The sequence below is a fragment of the Agelaius phoeniceus genome, chromosome 25, assembly GCF_051311805.1.
Source record: "Agelaius phoeniceus isolate bAgePho1 chromosome 25, bAgePho1.hap1, whole genome shotgun sequence".
NCBI lineage: Eukaryota > Metazoa > Chordata > Aves > Passeriformes > Icteridae > Agelaius > Agelaius phoeniceus.
The window spans coordinates 6,232,598-6,249,582 of record NC_135289.1 but is presented as its reverse complement, the minus strand read 5'-3'; the positions used below and the strand labels follow the sequence as shown (position 1 = coordinate 6,249,582).

At 56.6% G+C, this 16,985-nt stretch overlaps 1 protein-coding gene across 3 annotated transcripts in view; it reads right to left on the bottom strand.

The window, feature by feature from the left end:
* NAV1 (neuron navigator 1) overlaps positions 1-16,985 on the bottom strand; it is a 74,536-nt gene that overhangs the window by 42,815 nt on the left and 14,736 nt on the right. For all 3 annotated transcript variants that reach the window (XM_077190708.1, XM_077190706.1, XM_077190707.1), the window contains exon 4: positions 14,182-14,898. In XM_077190708.1, coding sequence (XP_077046823.1) covers positions 14,182-14,898 — 717 coding nt within the window. The remainder of the gene's footprint in view (positions 1-14,181; positions 14,899-16,985) is intronic.

The window sequence follows — 16,985 nt, the reverse complement described above, 5'->3', positions numbered from 1 at the left end:
AAAAAGCAGCACAGAGCAGGGAAATCAGGATCACGTGCAGCGCGCTGACCGAGCACCCACCGCAGCAGCAATGGGGAGTGTTCACACCAGGAGCCTGACAGATAGAACAGAATAGGGGAAAAAGGATGGAAAGAGAAATGCCATGTGACCCCTCGCTCGATCCAAGGCAGACACCACATCCAACAGTTCAGAATATGAAATACGCACAATGAGCTCCAGTGAGTAATTAATCCCTTCAGGAACACTGTAAGTGATTGCAGACAGCTTACCAAGAAAAAAAAAATTGGAAAGTCATTGAAAAAATTACCACAAAGTGTTTCTTTTTCTTTCCCAGCCTGAAATACAATGAGATCTGCAAGGAGCCCTCTCTGCTCTGCACAGTGTGACAGCAGTGGATTTCCAGCAACCAGCTGGTTTTCCAACAACACTCAATCTACCTGCCAAGGTGAAAGTTGTGAGAAACCAGCCCAGCCTGACACAGGCAGCAAGAGTGGCTGGTCCCAGTGCTGGGCCCTGGCCTTGGTGTCAGTGGGAAACAGTGGAGGGACATTTCTGGAGGGACAAGGCATGGCACAAAAAGATGTCCATGATATCTCACAACTTCATCGGTGATTCAAACTTTCGCAGGTCAGAGTTTGGCTTATGGAGCAGGACAAGCTCTCCTGGTGATGGGATTTGGGCTCCCTGGTGATGCTTAGCTCAGTGAGCCAACCTCCCCTCCTATCTCCACCTCTCCCCTCCATCCTTGTGCTCCCTCTTGCCTTCTTCCCCCTTCTCCAGCACTAACCATCCAGTTCAGCTGGAAGGCTCCAATTTGGACCAAATTCTGACCCATTGCACCCAAAGTCCTGCATCTGCTCAGTGCCCTGCACCACCAGGCAAGGAACCACACCTGTCCACATTCTGCCCTATGTAAAGTGACCATGTGTGGGTGATCAACCCTGCAATCCCTGTGAACAGACAGACAAGCATCCAAAGGCATCTGCAGGGGGGTCTGTCTCGCCCACTCCTCCAGCCCCAGTCCCCCACCTCCAGGGAGCACTGACCCCCAGCACAGCCAGGGGGAATTACAGAGCACAGCAGCTGCCTTTTACTTCCATAATTTCATGGTATTTTTCAACCAACTACTACTACTTCTACTTGTAAAACAGGAGTTTATTAAAAAGAGTATTAGGAAAGGTATTTTCTCCTGCCGATAAAGTGACTTAAAATTAGTTGGAACTTTCAAATTAAAAACATAACCTAAACTTTCACTTCCACTTGCAATTACTCTGATTTGGAAAACAGAGTTTTTTCCTCATATCCTCTCCTGGGTTTTCTCCCCTCTCTCCTGTTCTCTCCTCACCATGTTTTTGTTTAAAAATTCATCAGGTCAGGGAAAAATGCCTGGGCAGGAAAAGAGGGTGGGGAAAAAAAAAAGCAGAAGAAACTGTAGCTTTTGCAAACCCATCTCAGCACAGGGGAGAAGAAGAGCTTCCAGACTCACCTCCCTGCTCTTGGAAAGCAAGAGGCCCTTGGAAGGACAAGGGAATATTGAATATTAACCAACCTCCTGCACACTCCGGCAGCAGACGTGGCCTTGCTGACCCTCCTCAGAGTTCTGTGATCCTCCATGGCCTAACAGCTCCTCTAGCATGGCAACCAGGGGAAAAAGGGATGGATAAGGCAGGAAGAGAACCCTGGGTGTTGGTGTGGGATGCAGCCTGCACTGACCATAAACCCCAGCTGCTGCTCCCAGCTCCTGACAGGGCTCTCACTCCACAAAGACAAGTGCCAGCTCATGTCTGGCCATGGCACAGCTCCGAGCTGGACACTGGCTGATGTGAGGCACACCCCACAGGGGATGCTGATTTGGGGAAGGACTAAGATGGTGTTTGCAGCAAGGGTGCTCCCCCTTATCCAGTGGTGCAGGGACACAGAATCACCACAGAACAGTTCAGGCTGGAAGGGACCTTAAACTCCATCTCGACCTAACACCTCCTACCCAACCAGGCTGCTCCAAGCCCCATCCACCCTGACACTGAACACTTCTAGGGATGGCACAGCCACAGCTTCTCTGGGCAACCTGTGCAAGGGCCTGACCATACTCATACTAATGAATTTCTTCCTATTATCCCTTCCTGCATCCCTGCAGTCACTCTCACCCTAGGCAGATCCCTCTGCTGTTCCAGAGTTTCCCTCTTACAACATGATTTTTGAGGACAGCTGCTGCACTCTCCACACAGGATGTGTGCAGCATCGGCTTACGAGTGAGCACACTCTGCCAGAGGATGAAAAGCTATATGGAAATGGAAGATCATTACCATGATCTCTGTGGAAACATCCCATCAGAGCAAGTTTTTTGTCCTCCTCCTTCTCTCTCCCCATGTGCACAAATTCTGGCACCCCATGCAGCACTTGGCGTTGCCTCAGCACTGTGGGCCCAAAATGCAGGCGTCTGATTTCTAAAGCCATTGTCTGGGATGTGCTATTGAGCTGCAAAACATGGAAGGTTTGGGATGGAAAACAGGCATCTCCTGAAACACAAAAAGAAGCTGGCAACCCAGATTTTATTTGACTTTGAAGTTACAGAGAATGTCAACCAAACACAATTTGCTTTATTCCCACAAAGGGAATGAGAATCTAAGCCACAAAATAAACCCGTACCTCTGCCCCTGGAAGGCAGCAATGGACAAATGGAGAGCAGAGCAAAGAGAGCTCTACTGGTCACTGCTGCAGCACAGAGCAGCTGGGCTTGGAAACACATTACCCTGCTCCACCTGGGAATGTGAGGCAGGAAAAGCTGCCTTGTAAATTTACTTTTGATTTGGAGCTCAGGGTTCGTGTGCCATTACATTTAGCCAGTGCTCCTTCCTCAGTTCCAGGCAGGGAGGTTTGCAGGAACCCCCAGAGTTTCACCCATTTTAATTTTAGCACAGTGACTGTATCAGTTACCTGCTGTTCATTTTTGAGAGTGAACAGGGTGGGAAGTGCCCAGGGGTACAAACTGCAGCTGAGCTGAGATCAAATCCTGCCTCCAGGTTACTGAACTTTCCCCACCATAGTATCTGATGAGTGACCTCTCACTGCAGATTCTGCTTTCAGAGGAGCAGCTTTTAAAAGCCCAACCTCCAGACCCTACGCTGCACAGTCCTGAAAGCATCTCCCAGGCTCCAGGATGAGATTCCCTCACTCATCCCCCATGCTGCTTTATGAGTGGGGCCATTCCCCTCCCCTTGCAGGAATCAGCCACATGTTCTCCATCTGGGAGCAGATGCCCATGAGCCAATAAGCTTAACTTGGAAAACTTCACTGAAAATATCACCAAATTTCTGAGTGCTCTACAGACTGCAGCCAGATGATGGATATTAGTGCTTCAGCAGTCCTGGGACGCTGTTTGGCACAGCACAGCAAAAGCACAGCTAAAAGGGCTCAGGGAAATGGAAATGAGATGGCTGGAGGTGCTGCTGCTGGAGAGTCTGCCCTCCTCCAGATGATCCAGCCTGTAAGGAGGGAGGGTCTCGGTCTGCTGGTGAATCAGCCCCCAAACAGCTGCTGTACTCAGCCTGGAGTGTTGAAGGACACCAGCTTTGGCCTTACAACAATCCCTGCAACTGCTGGGGTACAGGGCAGAGCCCTGGGGAGAAAGGTGAGGGACGATGCAAGGCAGGGCCCCTCACTGCCCTATCCCAGCCATGCCCATGGCACTGCTGGGACAGAGCTGAGGAGCAAGAGGCCTGGGGTAGGTCCTGGGCACTGCTCCTCCCCACAGGGTCAGGATACAGTCAGCTTTTGATGCATTCAACCACCGACAGTAGGAGACAGGAGGTCCAGACAGTGATAAATCCAGCCTCACACAACCCAGGATGAGACACCAAAATGGAATTTACCAAAGGACCTTAAACTGAAGAGCTGTGAGCTCCAGGCAATGTACAGCCCGAGGCAGAGAAGACTCAGGCCTGCTCAGAGCCAGGCAAATGCTGGTAATTCCCCTTGGCCAGCAATCATATGTTAACCCTGCAGAGCCTATGTACACATTACCTGGGAGAGAAACCACCAGGAGCCAACAGGTACCTCTGCCCCCAGGTCCTCTCTTCACTGCCCACCCTGACATGCAATGCACAGCCTGTACAGGGTGACTCCAATTCCCTGAAAGGGTTTTGTTACATTTTTTAATGAATCTGGGGTCTGGGAGAGGCAGGAGTGCAGGGCAGCCACCTTCCACCAAGCCCAGGGGATGGGGCAGCCCCAGAGAAAAGCCCCTGGGCTGTCCCCATTGACTCCCCACAGCTGTTTCCCTCCAGCAGCCCTGCCCTGATCCAGCAGGACAGAAAGCATCATGCCAAACAGAGCCAGACTCAATTTCCTCCCATCCTTTAGTCTGCACAAACCTCAAGCCCTGCACAGTTCAGCTGCAGTGTGAGTCCAGCTCCTCAGGATTCAGCACACGCTCCTCTGGGCTCACGGCAGCAGAAGTTTGCAGGACATCATCTGTCTGTCCTCCCTGCTGAGATGGGAGGAAGCTGAACTTCATTATTTCCCTTGCTTCTGTACTGCCTGTTGGGGGTTTGGAGCCATCTCCTCTTCACTCCCTTGGTGCAGTGAAGGTCTGGAGGCAAGATGGCTGTGAAAGGCCACAGCTGGGTGGCAGGGGTCCTGTGCCAATGGTGGCCTCAGCATGCTTGGCTCCATGTTGGCCCTGCCCTGGCAGGGCTGGACCGTCCCAGTTTCCAGCCGGAATCTGTCAAATGCCTTTCCTCCTGCTTTTAAGATGAAGGGAACTATGTTGTCTCCCCTCCCACAAAGCAGTGCTCCCACCTTGGAGCCTGCCAAAACAACCCTGCCTTACCTGATTTCACCACTGCCAGGTTAGGCCATGACTCTGTACCCACCCTGGCAATGCTGCCTCAGGCCTCTGAACCACCAAAGCTGGGAGAAACCTCGGGATGTGAGCTGCACGCAAGCATCCACGAGGCTGAACACGTGTCCCCTGCGGCACCACACCGGGAAACAGCCGGGGAGGGACGTGCTGGCCCCATCGAATGGCCCACAGCACATTTCCTGCCAGCCCCAGCTCACCTCGGGGAGCTCCAGCATCGCAGGGATCAATGTGAATTAGCCGCTATCTGCTCTTCCACTTGTTTGCATCAGCTTGGAAATTTAACACCAGGCCAGAGATAAAGTGAACTGGAAATACCCCGGCAGGCCTAACACTTCCAGCCTGAGGGGTTCATTCAGCTGATGGGTTTCATCATCACAGGTTCCAGCCCGAAGAGCAAGTTCCTGCACTCCCCATGCACATCCCTCCCTGCCAGTGCCTGCATCTCACATGCTGGGCTATGAAAGGGCTGCTCTCTGTGAGGTGGGTTTTACAGAGCCCAAACTGCTCCTCACCACAATCCCTGCAAAAGCTGATGATGTCCTGACAAGAAAACCCTGCCATTATTAACCAGCTGAATCTCCAGGCCAGAAAAAACACCAGGGTAAACCCCTTTTAGTATCAAACCGGGCTGGCACAGGACCAAGACAAGCCCCAAGCTGACATGTGGGAAGCTGAGACGATGACGCTGCGCATGGGCGGCGGACGTGTGATTTTGAGAAGTGTCTCCTCAGTGAGTTATTCTCAGTGCACAGCAGTGCTGAAACTCACACACTATAAATAGCCAGCAACAGAGTTGTACCTGTGCCGCAGCTCAGAACGTGCCTCAAGCCAGCTCGTGGAATTGGGAGTGCCAGGCTGGGGCAGTGCCAGTGCCAGGGACGCTTGAGGCCCATGACAAAGCGGAGGTGTGAGCTTCAGGCAGTCTGGGCTCCCAACAGAACCAGTAAGGGCTAGGTTTGGCCATGACTGGGTGCTCTTGAAAAAGCTTATCTGGTTGTAGGGTCTCACTGCCAGCTTTGTCACTCTTGATGACACAACCTTGCATAAGATGAAGAGAGGTGGGATATGCAGCTTCTCCAGACACCAAGCATGCAGGCTGGGAGCCAGCAGGGCTGGTATGAGAAATAAAGGTGGTTCTACATTTCTCCAATGCTAAAGGTATGGTACTACCCATCTGCCATGCTGCAGTTAGGGGGAACAGTTTTATATTGAATGGAGACTAGAGATGGACTAGAGATTAGGAGGCCCTGTGAGGGTGGTGAGGCCCTGCCACAGGTTGCCCAGAGAAGCTGTGGCTGCTCCATCCTTGGAAATGTTCAAGGTCACGTTCGATGAGACTTAGAGCAACCTGGGCTAGTAGAAGGTGTCCTGGCCCGTGGCAGTGATTGGAACAAGATGATCTCTAATGGTTTAACCCAGACCATCCTATGGTTCTATCATTTCCCCTCCAGCTCACACAGCACAGGCTGCAGCACCCACAGCACAGCTCTGCCTGTTTTTCTGGGTTACATGAAAACAACCAGAACCTCCAGCAGCTTCAACAAGGATCTCATGCCATCCTTCCAGCTCACCAAGCAAGAGAGGTTGTGATCCCAGAGCCGAAGCCAGCCGAGCGGCGGGTGAGCCAACGAGCTGGCACAGCGCCCGGCGCTCCCGCTGCGTCACCTGTGGCTGCGAGTCAGGCTCCCAACCTGCCGGGGAACCGCGGCTTCGAGAGTGCAGCTCAAACCCTCAATTTCAGTTCCCCATTGAAAGGCGCCTCCTGGGTCCCTCCTAGCCAGCTCACCATCCCCTCCCTACCCACTGGGCAGGATCCAGCCTGAGGGGAAGGCAGAGCAGCCCTACCTTTACATCTTCAGACACTAATTTCTGGATTTGCCATAAAATCTTTCTGTAATTTCACAGGGCAATGCTTGAGGCCAGACCCTCACAGGTACAGAGGAGGACTGCAAAGTGCCCACCTCTGGATGAGCAGGACCGCTAAGAAGAGAGACAAGGCTGACACAACACCAGAGCAATGTGGAGTGATTAAGAATCACTGATACCTATGCCAGGTGGAAAATCCTGTGCTCCCAACGCGATGGCATGCTCACATGTTCACAGAGGTGGAGGCACATGTCCAGCTGCAGGACACATCTGCATTTCACTGGGCAGCACGGGAGCACGTGTGTGCCCAAGGTCTGCTCAGGTCCCCCCTCCAGGGAGCTCACATGCCATGCTGTGCCAGGGCCACAAGGCTCTGGAGCCGCCTCCCCGATCCATGGCTACTCCCAGGAGTGAGGAAAATGTCCTGACCAAACGTGCTGAGCTTCTGCTCAGCTTCCCTATGTGGATTCCAGCAGGTCCTTCAGTGGGAGATGAATCTCAGTCCTCCTCCTGAAGTAATAAAAAATACATTATGCCCTCAATTGAACAAGACAAATACCAGCACAAGGAATGAGAGAAATGCTGGCACAAAATGAAATGTGGAAGAACTGGATTAGAGGAAGGACCAGCAAATCAGTGGGCACTGGGCACCTCAGTGTCACACCCACCCTGACACAAGCACATCTCCATTTGCACAGCTTCTAATCTCAGCTCTGCAATGCAGCATCCCCTGACTTCCCAGCTTCACGGCTGCAGCATCCCTGCCTTCCCAGCTCCCCTCCTGCTCAGCTCCGTGCTCCAAGCTGCAATGCAGCAGCCTGGGCAAGCCCTATTCTCCCTTTTGCCCCTCCACCCCACCACGAGGCAACACTGAGCGTCCCAGCCGAGCTGTGAGCCTCACACATCCTCTACCCTCCCAAGCTCACTGCTTTTCAGCCAGAGAACTGGCAACTCCTTCCCTGGCTCCCCCGGGAGAGCTGCTTCGTGTGTCTGGAGGAGGACGTGACTTTGCAGGGTGGGGGATATGGCAGAACGGCACCATTATCTGATCTCCTGTGTCCCCACAGCTCTGCAGGAGACACAGCCAAGGTGTGAAGCCTGGAGAGGACAAGGACTCAGAGGGATGCAGCCATCCCCACTCCACCCAGGGAGTTGATCCAGGCTCAGCAGCTTCACCATTGCCACCAGCACCAGGAACACTGCACACACAGAGCCCAGGACATCACATCTCTGTCACTGGTATCAGGAACACCACACACATAGCCATGGGACACCGCTGTCACAGGTACCAGGAACATCACACACCCAGAGCTCACTGCACAGCTGTCACTGAAACAGCCCAGGACACCACTGTCACCAGTTCCAGGAACACCACACACACAGAGCCCAGGACATGGCCCAGGTCACCAGTACTAGAAACACCACACATGCACATTGTGTGCAGGACAGTGACTGTGCATGCAGGGCACCAAAAGCCACAAGCACAATGCCACAAAAGACACTCTGGACCAGACAAGTGACTGATTCAGGGGATGTGCCAGTGGGTCCACCTGACAGCACACAGCCAGGCAGTCTTGATCCCAAGACTGCAGCCCTACAGCAAACCACCATGTCATACCCACAGCTGAGCCAGGGAAGCCAGGAGGCACATGCTGGCCATGGCAAACAGGCTGGCACTGGCATCTCTCACAGCTTATACACCCCAGAGAGTGCAGGCTCTGATTCTGTGCTGAGCTGGAACAAATCCTCCCCCATGCAATGGGCACAAGCATAAGCCAAGGGCTGTCCTCAGATGCTCAAGTGAGAGTGGGCAGGGGGGTCTGCAGGTAGAAGGATCCAGGGACATTGTTTTCTGGCACCATGGGAAGCTGCACAGGAAGACAAAGAGCTGGGAACCTAAATGGACATTGATGGTGGGGGGACTTGTGACAAGGGAGTGCTGTGGGCACAGAGATACATGCCACAGCATGAGCAGCCAAATGCACAAAACTGGCAACAGGGGCATGTGGAAGACGGTCTCCAGAAGGACCCAAAACTGCCCATGATTCTCCAAGTACCACCCACAAGGAAGCAAGCTGCTCAAGAGGCACCAGGACCAGGCAGGAGCCATGGGTGGGCTGGGTCCATCCCAGCAGCACTCAGCAGTCACACCCATGGGATTGTAAAGCCTTGAGGAGGCATCACCCAGGTCCCACTGGGGTCACATCCCATCAGCAGATCCCAAATAGCACTTCCAGAATTTCCACAATTTTCTATTCATTTGCATATTTTCTTTTTAGACATGTTGGATTTGGTGGCGAGATATAGGCAGTCACTGTGAAAGCCCCATTTGATCAGGGATTTTCAGGCTCTTTGGGGAGAACTTTATTTCAGTAGTGCATCCACAAATATGTTTGTTTTCAAGTGTTTGCTCTGCTACCTTTCCACAGGAAATTTTGAAAGACAAATCTGGATTTATTTTTTTCTCAGCCCTTTTTCCACACTGCCATAATCACTGGGAACAGAGCACATCCCAAACAGCTTCAGCAGAAGCTCTGGGGCGGCCCTTGGATCCCATTTCCAGATCTTCTTCCCAGTCACTGCAGCCATCTCAGCTGGAGAAAGCAGACATTACTACTTGCAGTGAGCTCCTGAGAGCAGGCTGGAAGTACAACTGTGTACCACTCCCCTTTTTCCTCACTATTACCCCAAAGGCAGGAGTCCAGCTCTGTGGGCAAAGGGAAATAAATCCCCATCCCAATGACCTCGTCACACAGATGCTGTCACACAGGGACCTTAAGAGAGGAATATCATTAGTGGTATCAGGACAGCCACAGCACTTTACGAGGCAATAACCCGCTCTCATCACTGTGAAGAGCTACTTGGTCTCTGACCTCCTCATGGTCTCCTGCCAGGGAGCCTGGCTACTGCTGCCCAGTGCTGCCACGGGCACATTAGTGCTTAATTAAACCAGTAGGAACAACGTGGGGCAGAGGGAGGAATGCCATGGGGCAGAAGTGCTTCTTTGATCCCATCCCATGTGTTTCCCAGCAAGGATGGCAATCAAATAGGAGTAACTTGGCTCCCATCTCCACCAGGGTCAGGAATGTCCTTGCATGGATGCCAGTCCTCTCTGCACTGTGGTTCACTTTTTAAGCCAGAGTCAGATGCAACACGCAGCTCCCGCCTGTCATGGAGCCCATCTGCCCATTCCAGCCCTTGGCTCTCCTCCCCACCACTGAGGGGCTGCTGGCACCCAGTGCCCACCCAGCACCAGCCTGAGCACAGCGGGCTCTGTCCTGCCTGGGTTGGCAACACAAGGCTACCAACTCCCCACAGCTATGTACTGCCCAGCAAGCACATCCCTGCTGGGGAAGGGCAGCATGGCCCACTCGAGGGCTGCAGGACTCAGATGGGTTATAGCTGCAACTGAAGAGTTTGGCAGGGCTGCAGACTCCTGCAGAGAGCATTTCAGGGAATACCATCTCCACTGGGACCTCATGTGTGTCCACCTGGGTTCTGACCCACGCAACACTGACCACTTATTTGTTGATGCGAATTAGCAGCCACTTAAGAGGCACCACATCCAGCAAGAGATGGACAAGGAAATGGCTGCAGAAAGCAGCTGCAGCATCTCAGAGGTGCCCTGGGGAGCTCTAGGTAAGTGCAACCATCACACCGGGCACCACAGGCACAGCCTGTACAAAAAAGCCCCTGCACCTGATCAGCCCTGTCCATCACACGTGGACACGAGCAGGGTGAGCTCTGCACAGCCAGCTCTTCCACCACGCTGGCCATGTGCCCTCCGTCCCCTTCATCCTGTGGTTGGGCACTGGCGTAATTAGCAGCCCCAGCTGCCAGGCAGTTTTGATGAGAAGCCTCAGCCTTTGGTTGATGCAAAACGTATAATTTGGATGATGGAAATAGCCTCCACAAAGCACATGTGGTTGCTGCGTGCCCGTGACCTCTCCTGGCTTGCGCAGGCTGCTCTTTAAACGTGGTTCAGCTACAAAGGCTTCAGTGGCATCAAACAGATGAGGCAGCGGCAGTGACCGAATGAGAGGTAACATTTGGCCATGACTGCATAAACTATTTTTGACCGAGAGGCTTGGGAATGCTTCTGGCAGGAGAAGCGTGAGGTAGAGATGAGAATTCAGGTGTGGACACTGAACACACAAGGTCTCTGGAAGCCACTGTGGCTGGCAGCGCCAGGAGCTCAGAAGCTGCAGGGGCTTCACAACACAGGTCAGCAGTTCAAGGACAACCATATCTGCAGAGGCTGGAAGTCCCCGCAATTTCCTCTCTCTTCCCAGCACAAACCAAGCTTGTGGCTCTTTCCATGCCACTCTGGATAGGGTGTCCTTCAGCAGACATTGCCAAACAGCTCAGGCTGATGTTCTGTTTGCCAAAGGGACTGATGAAAACAGCAAAGACTTTCCTTCCCTCCCTCCTGAGCATCTCCTAGCAATCAGGAGAAAGCCCCTCTCCTGGTGCTCCTCACCAACCCTAGCAGGGTGTGAAGCCCACTCTCCTGAATCCAGCTCTCCTGGGATCCCATTCCTTCTGCGTCCATCTCCACCACAGGAACCACCTTTTCCTGGGGAAGCCAGGTTATGGAAGGTACCATCACCATTGGGGAAGACCTCATCTGCCTGGATCACAAGCAAAGGGGTCTGGAGGCTCAGTGTGTGTCTACACAACCTCAAGTTGTGGTTGTGCCAGCACCACTGTCACACAGCTCCCTCCTCTCATCATCCCAGGCTCCTGGTGGCATCCCCACCACACAGGCTGTCATGGATGTGCCAGGTCATGGCTGGCTTGGCTAAGTAGGTGTGATTCAACATCACAACTCCCACGAATGTGGGAAGTACAACCCCATGGAAGGGGAGTTTCAGCAGGGTGAAGCTCCCTTTCTGTCCACCCCAGACACTCTCCCCGTCCAACTCTGGACACAGCCCTCGATCCCCCCTGCAGGAAGCCTGCCAGTCGATATATCTTGGAAAATTATTGGCAATACACAGAGGACAGATCTGGCAGAGTTTGGGCCTCCTGGACCAGCTGACCAAGTTTCAGATGCTAAGTGCAGTCCAAAAGGATGTTCAACACCTCCCAAGGTCAAAGTCAGCCCTGACTGACGCAGGTGGAAGTTTGGCAACACCCCAGAAACCAAATCAATTGCTGGGGGCACTTCTACAACCATGATCTTCCTCAGAGTGTGCACAAGATCCTTCTTGGATCTCTGGTACTCCAGAGTACCAGCAACTGGGAGTCACTCCCACTTGGGCCAGTCCCGCAAGGATTTCTCTTGGAGATGCTGAGGAAACTCCCACCTAAGAGCAGAGCATCATAGGGGGACACTGAGATTCCCCCAGGCATCCCAACATCAGTGAGTGGCAGTCTGTTAGTCCCGTAAGTGACAAATCCTCCTGCAATCCTGCCCTGCTCCCGTGGCATCTGGTGCTACCGCAGCATTAGGCCTGAGGATGGATGTCTGTACACCCAGATGTGGGACCACCGGGGCAGCCTGAGCCCCCACAGCTGGGCTGACCTCCTGCACCCCCCTGCTCATCCCCACAGTCTGCCTGCCCAGGCCTCGAGCTCACTCTGTGGCTTCCATTTGCAAGCCCTGGGATGCCCCAGCATCAGGGCAGACCCTGCCAAGGAGGGCACTGCTGCTGCCCCTGCGGCTGGGGGCCAAGGGCAATGCTCTGGGAGGCTCCATGCCTCTGTGCCAGCACACACTGGTGCACAGTGGCTGTGCCAGAGCCCTGCTGGAGCTGGGGCTGTGACACCCCAAAGGCTCCTGAAGCAGCCAGGGGTACGCAGGGAAGTGGACTCTGCAAGTGTGGCTTTCCAGGTGCCTGACTCCAGCACCTCCAGCTCACTCCACTTCTCCAAACCCCCTCCCTCAGATCCCAGCCACAGCAAATCTCTTCCCTTTCTCTTCATCACACAGCAAGGACAAGGCATCTCAAGCCAGCTCAAGCACTAGAGAAGCTCCCAGCCTCCTAAAAAGAGGTCCAGGCAGGGAACTTGAAGGGACTGGACACATCAGTCCTGCCTGTCTGTACTGCTGCTCCCCCACCACCAACAAGCACCAGGGCTTTGCAGCCAGCCAGCATGAGCACCGTAAGCACCATGATGGCTGTGCACAGCTCCTTTGCCACCTTCTCATGCCAGTTTGCCAGACCAAGCACAGCTCTTCAGAGCCACAAGCCCCCACAGTCAATGCCCAGCCAACCCCAGGCACTGCTGGATGGGATGCAAGGAAGATGGGGTGTCAGTGGGAAACAGAGGGCTGCCAAGGCAGCCACAATTCCTAGAGATCAGCATGCAGCACGAGAGAATGGCAAGGGCTGGGCTCACCTGCACTGAGACCCAGCGCTGGGGGCACTGGGTCCCGAGGTCCAGGGCACAGCCAGCACTGGGCCAGTGCTCGTTGTTCTCATGGAAACCCACTCTGCACACAATGCACACAGCAAGCTCAGGGATCAAACCCACAGGGATAGAAAAGCAGGTTTCAGGCAGCCACAGCCTGAAATCAGCTCATGCAAACCCTGCAGCAGCATCCTTGGAGACCCTCCTCTGCCAGAGACCAGACCTCAGTGGAGCTCTGGGTCTGCCCAAAATGGAGCAGCAGCATGAACCCCTCACACGGCACCTCTACCAGCAGCTTCCCAAGGTCACCCCCAGGGCGAGCCACGCTGATGGTGGGGAGCAGCTGTGGCACCCGGCTGTGCAGCCTCCATGGTGTTTGGGGGGTGTTGAGACAAGGGATGGCCGACAAGACACGTGGGGGAGGACAAGCTCCACCACCACCTGCCACTGCTCCCTGTGAGGAGGAACTGCCTTTCCTCCAAGGCAAGAGGCAGCTGACAGTACCTTCCCTCAAGCACGCCTTGGAGATGCACTGAGGGCTGGAGCCTCTCTGCTCTCAAGACAGGCTGGGAGACCTGGGGATGCTCAGCCTGGAGAAAGCTCTGGGGAGACCTTAAAGCCTCTTTCAGTGCCCAAAGAGGCTCCAGGAGAGCTGGAGTGGGACTTTAGGACAAGGGGAATGGCTTTCCACTGACAGAGGGCAGGGGTAAATGGGATATTGGGAAGAAATTCTCCCTGTGAGGGCGGGAAGGCTCTGGCACAGGGTCCCCAGAGAAGCTGTGGCTGCCCCATCCCTGGCAGTGGCCAGGGCCAGGTTGGACAGGGCTGGGAACAACCAGGGCTAGTGGAAGGTGTCCTTGCCCATGGCAGGGAGTGGAACAGGATGTCTCTTCCAACCCAAACCATTCTGTGATTCTAAGTGACTGGGGACACCGAGGCTGATGACTCCTTTCCCCTCAGTCACCCTTCACTTCAAGACCCTGAGGTCGCCCTCAGTGGGTCCTCACGGAGTGTCAGGAGCCCAGCTGCCTCCAGCTGCCACCTCTGGCCATTCCCATCTCGACGTCGAGCCCAGCGGTCGCGCCGGCCGCACTCACCCAGCATCTGGCTGAAGAGCAGCTGCTCCAGGTCGCCCAGCACCGTCACCACCAGCTCGGGATCCACCTTCAGGTACGGCTTCTCCTCAGTGCCCGCCGCCACCGCCGGCCCCTTGCCGCCCAGCAACTCGTCGTCGCACTTGCCGCCGCCGCCCGCCTCGGGGGCCTTGCTGAGGGGCTTCACCTCGGCATAGGGCCCGCGGGGGATGCGGCTCGGCTTCCCGGCGGGCGGCGGCTTGGCCGGGCCGGCGGGGCGCGGCGACAGCAGCGAGTGCTCGGAGCGGGACAGGCTCCGCGACATGGCGGGCGCGTCCCGCCCGCGGGGGCCGCCGCGCCCGCCGCCCCCCGCCGCCGCCGCCCCCGGCGCTGCCGCCTTGGCCATGTCGTCGCTCCAGCGAGGCTCATAGAGCTGCCGCTTCTTCTCGGCGTCGGTGAGGAAGGCGAGGTTGGTGAGCGACTTCTGCTTGCGCAGGTTGGAGCCGGCCGGCAGCCGCCCCTCCGCGCTGCTCGCCTTGAAGACGCGCAGCTCCGCGCCCCGCGGCCCCGCGGGCGCCGCCGCCGCCGCCTTCGCCCGCTTCGGCATCACGGTGCTGCCGTCGGGGCCCCGCCGAAAGCCGCGCTCCTCCTCGCCCAGCTCCACGTCGGGAAGGCTCTTGAGGTTGCTCCCCAGCATCCCCGCGCTGCAACCATTTAACCCGCCAGGCGCTGCTGCTGTTGCTGCGGCACCGAGGACACACCGGGCGAGACAGAGGGAGAGGCGCCGTCAGCGCCCGTCCCACCGGCCGGGGCGGAGCGGGGAGGGGATGGCGCGGGCGGGGAGCTGGGGTGTGGGGAGAGGGGGGCGAGCGCACAGCCCCACCTCGCCGCTCCGCCGCCGGCAGGACACTGCGAACCAGCGGAATGTCAGGGGCGAACAAAAAGGGCCCGCCCTCCTCTGGCGCGGGCAGGGGGCGGGGCGCGGCGCGCGCGCCCGCGGGGGGGGCAGGGAGGGGAGGGGGCGCGCGCGGCGGGGCGGGGCCGGGCGGGGGCGCGCGCGGCGGGCTCGGGGCGGAGGGAGCGAGCGGGACCCCGGGAGCGCGCTCGGGGCGGCGTGAGGGGCGAGCGCGGGACCGGCCATGGCCCCCGCCACCACGGCCCCTCGCAGGCAGGGACGTGCTGGGGGCTGGGCGGGAGGTGGATGATGCCAGCGCGGGGGCCCCACGCCCCAGCACCCTGCGCTGAAGGGACCCCCACACCCCTGTCCCGCCCGCCATGGACCCCACACCCACCTAGACACTGTGCACCCATTCCCAGGGGGGCCAAAACATCCCCGTTTCTCCCCAAATTATGCAGCAAGAGCCCAGGGTGGCCTCAGGAATCCCGTGAGGGACACTGTAGCCCCCAGACCCAGCAGGGCCTCTCCACTGCTCCTAGGGAATTAAAGGCGGGGGGGGGGGGGGGGGGGCAGGAGGGGAGTGGGATCTGGTTATCATCATTTTTCATTAATTACCCGTCCCTTGGGAGGGGTGAATTAAGTCTATTTGGTGACCTCACGCGGGCTGCCATGGCAACCGCCGGGAAATATTGCATTAGACCCCATCACTGCTGCCGAGATAAGGCCGGGAGCAGCGGGGGTGGTGCGAGCCCCCCAGCCCACCCCCGGGCTGGTGATCCCGGGTTCAGTCTGTGGTAGTGCTGAAGAGTCCCAAAATAACTCCACCCGGATGGGACAGTAAAGGGTGCCCCAAAAAAAGATGATTTGCACTAAGAGGTGCTGCTGGGGCACGATGGGTGCAGAGGCTGCACCCCAAAGCTACTCGGGGTTCGGGGGAGGGCTGTTGACTGGGTGCAGAGCCTGTTGTGGGGGCAGATCTGCGGGTGTTGTGTCGTTTTGGGGCTGCTGAGGTGATTCTTGGGCTCTCCCAATGTTCCTGTTCCCTTTGGCTGGGCCCAGCCGAGCCGTGGGAGGTGCCGCGGGCAGGGGAAGCTGGAGCAGGCAGGGAGGGAGGGAAAGGATCCGGCCCCTTCCCCGGGGCCGAACCCGCTCGGCTTTGTCCCAAAAGGTCCCCAAGGAGCAGGGCAGCTGTGCTGAGCGCATGCCAGCCCCGCTCGCTCCCTCCTGCTTCCTCCTGGAACACCCTCCCGCTTCCCGCTGGCTTCAGCACTTTCCAAATCGGGGTTCAGCGCTGATTATTCTCTGACTGAGGTGCTGAGACCCCAGGTCAGAGTCGGGCTCTGCCAGGAGCCACCGTGGATCTGACCGACTTCTGTCCCTTCAAATCACCCGGTGAAGCTCCCGGCTCTCTTTTTCCCCTTCTCTGCACATCTCTGGAGCATCCCGCCATCCTCCGCTGCCGCTGCCCTGGCAACCGCCTCCCCAGCATCCTCCCTGGATCCGCCTCCCCAAAATCTCCCTTCAATGGAAGCTCCAGAGGGGACTGGGATGGCCTCAGCATTGCAGCGGGGAGCTGGTATTCAGCCCTCGACAAAGGGGGTGACCCGGTGGTGGGTGTGGGCAGCCAGGGGTCCCTCCGCGCCACTCCTTGGAAATGGGTCATTCCTGGAGCTCGCCGGGAAACTGGGGAGGGAAAGGAGCCAGCAGGGGTGATGTCCTGGCACCGTCCCCGGAGGGGTCAGTCCCCTGTGCTTCTCACAGCAGGGATTTGGCCACGGAGGTCACCTGATGCAGGAACTGCAGACGAGCCTTTCCCAGGGGAGTTGGGGCACCTCCAGTGTGAGGGCTCCCCCATACCCCACTGCCCTCTAGCTCTGGCTCCCATTTCAGCACAGGCCTCTGTCCCCTGGCCCTGTCACAGCAGCCCCCC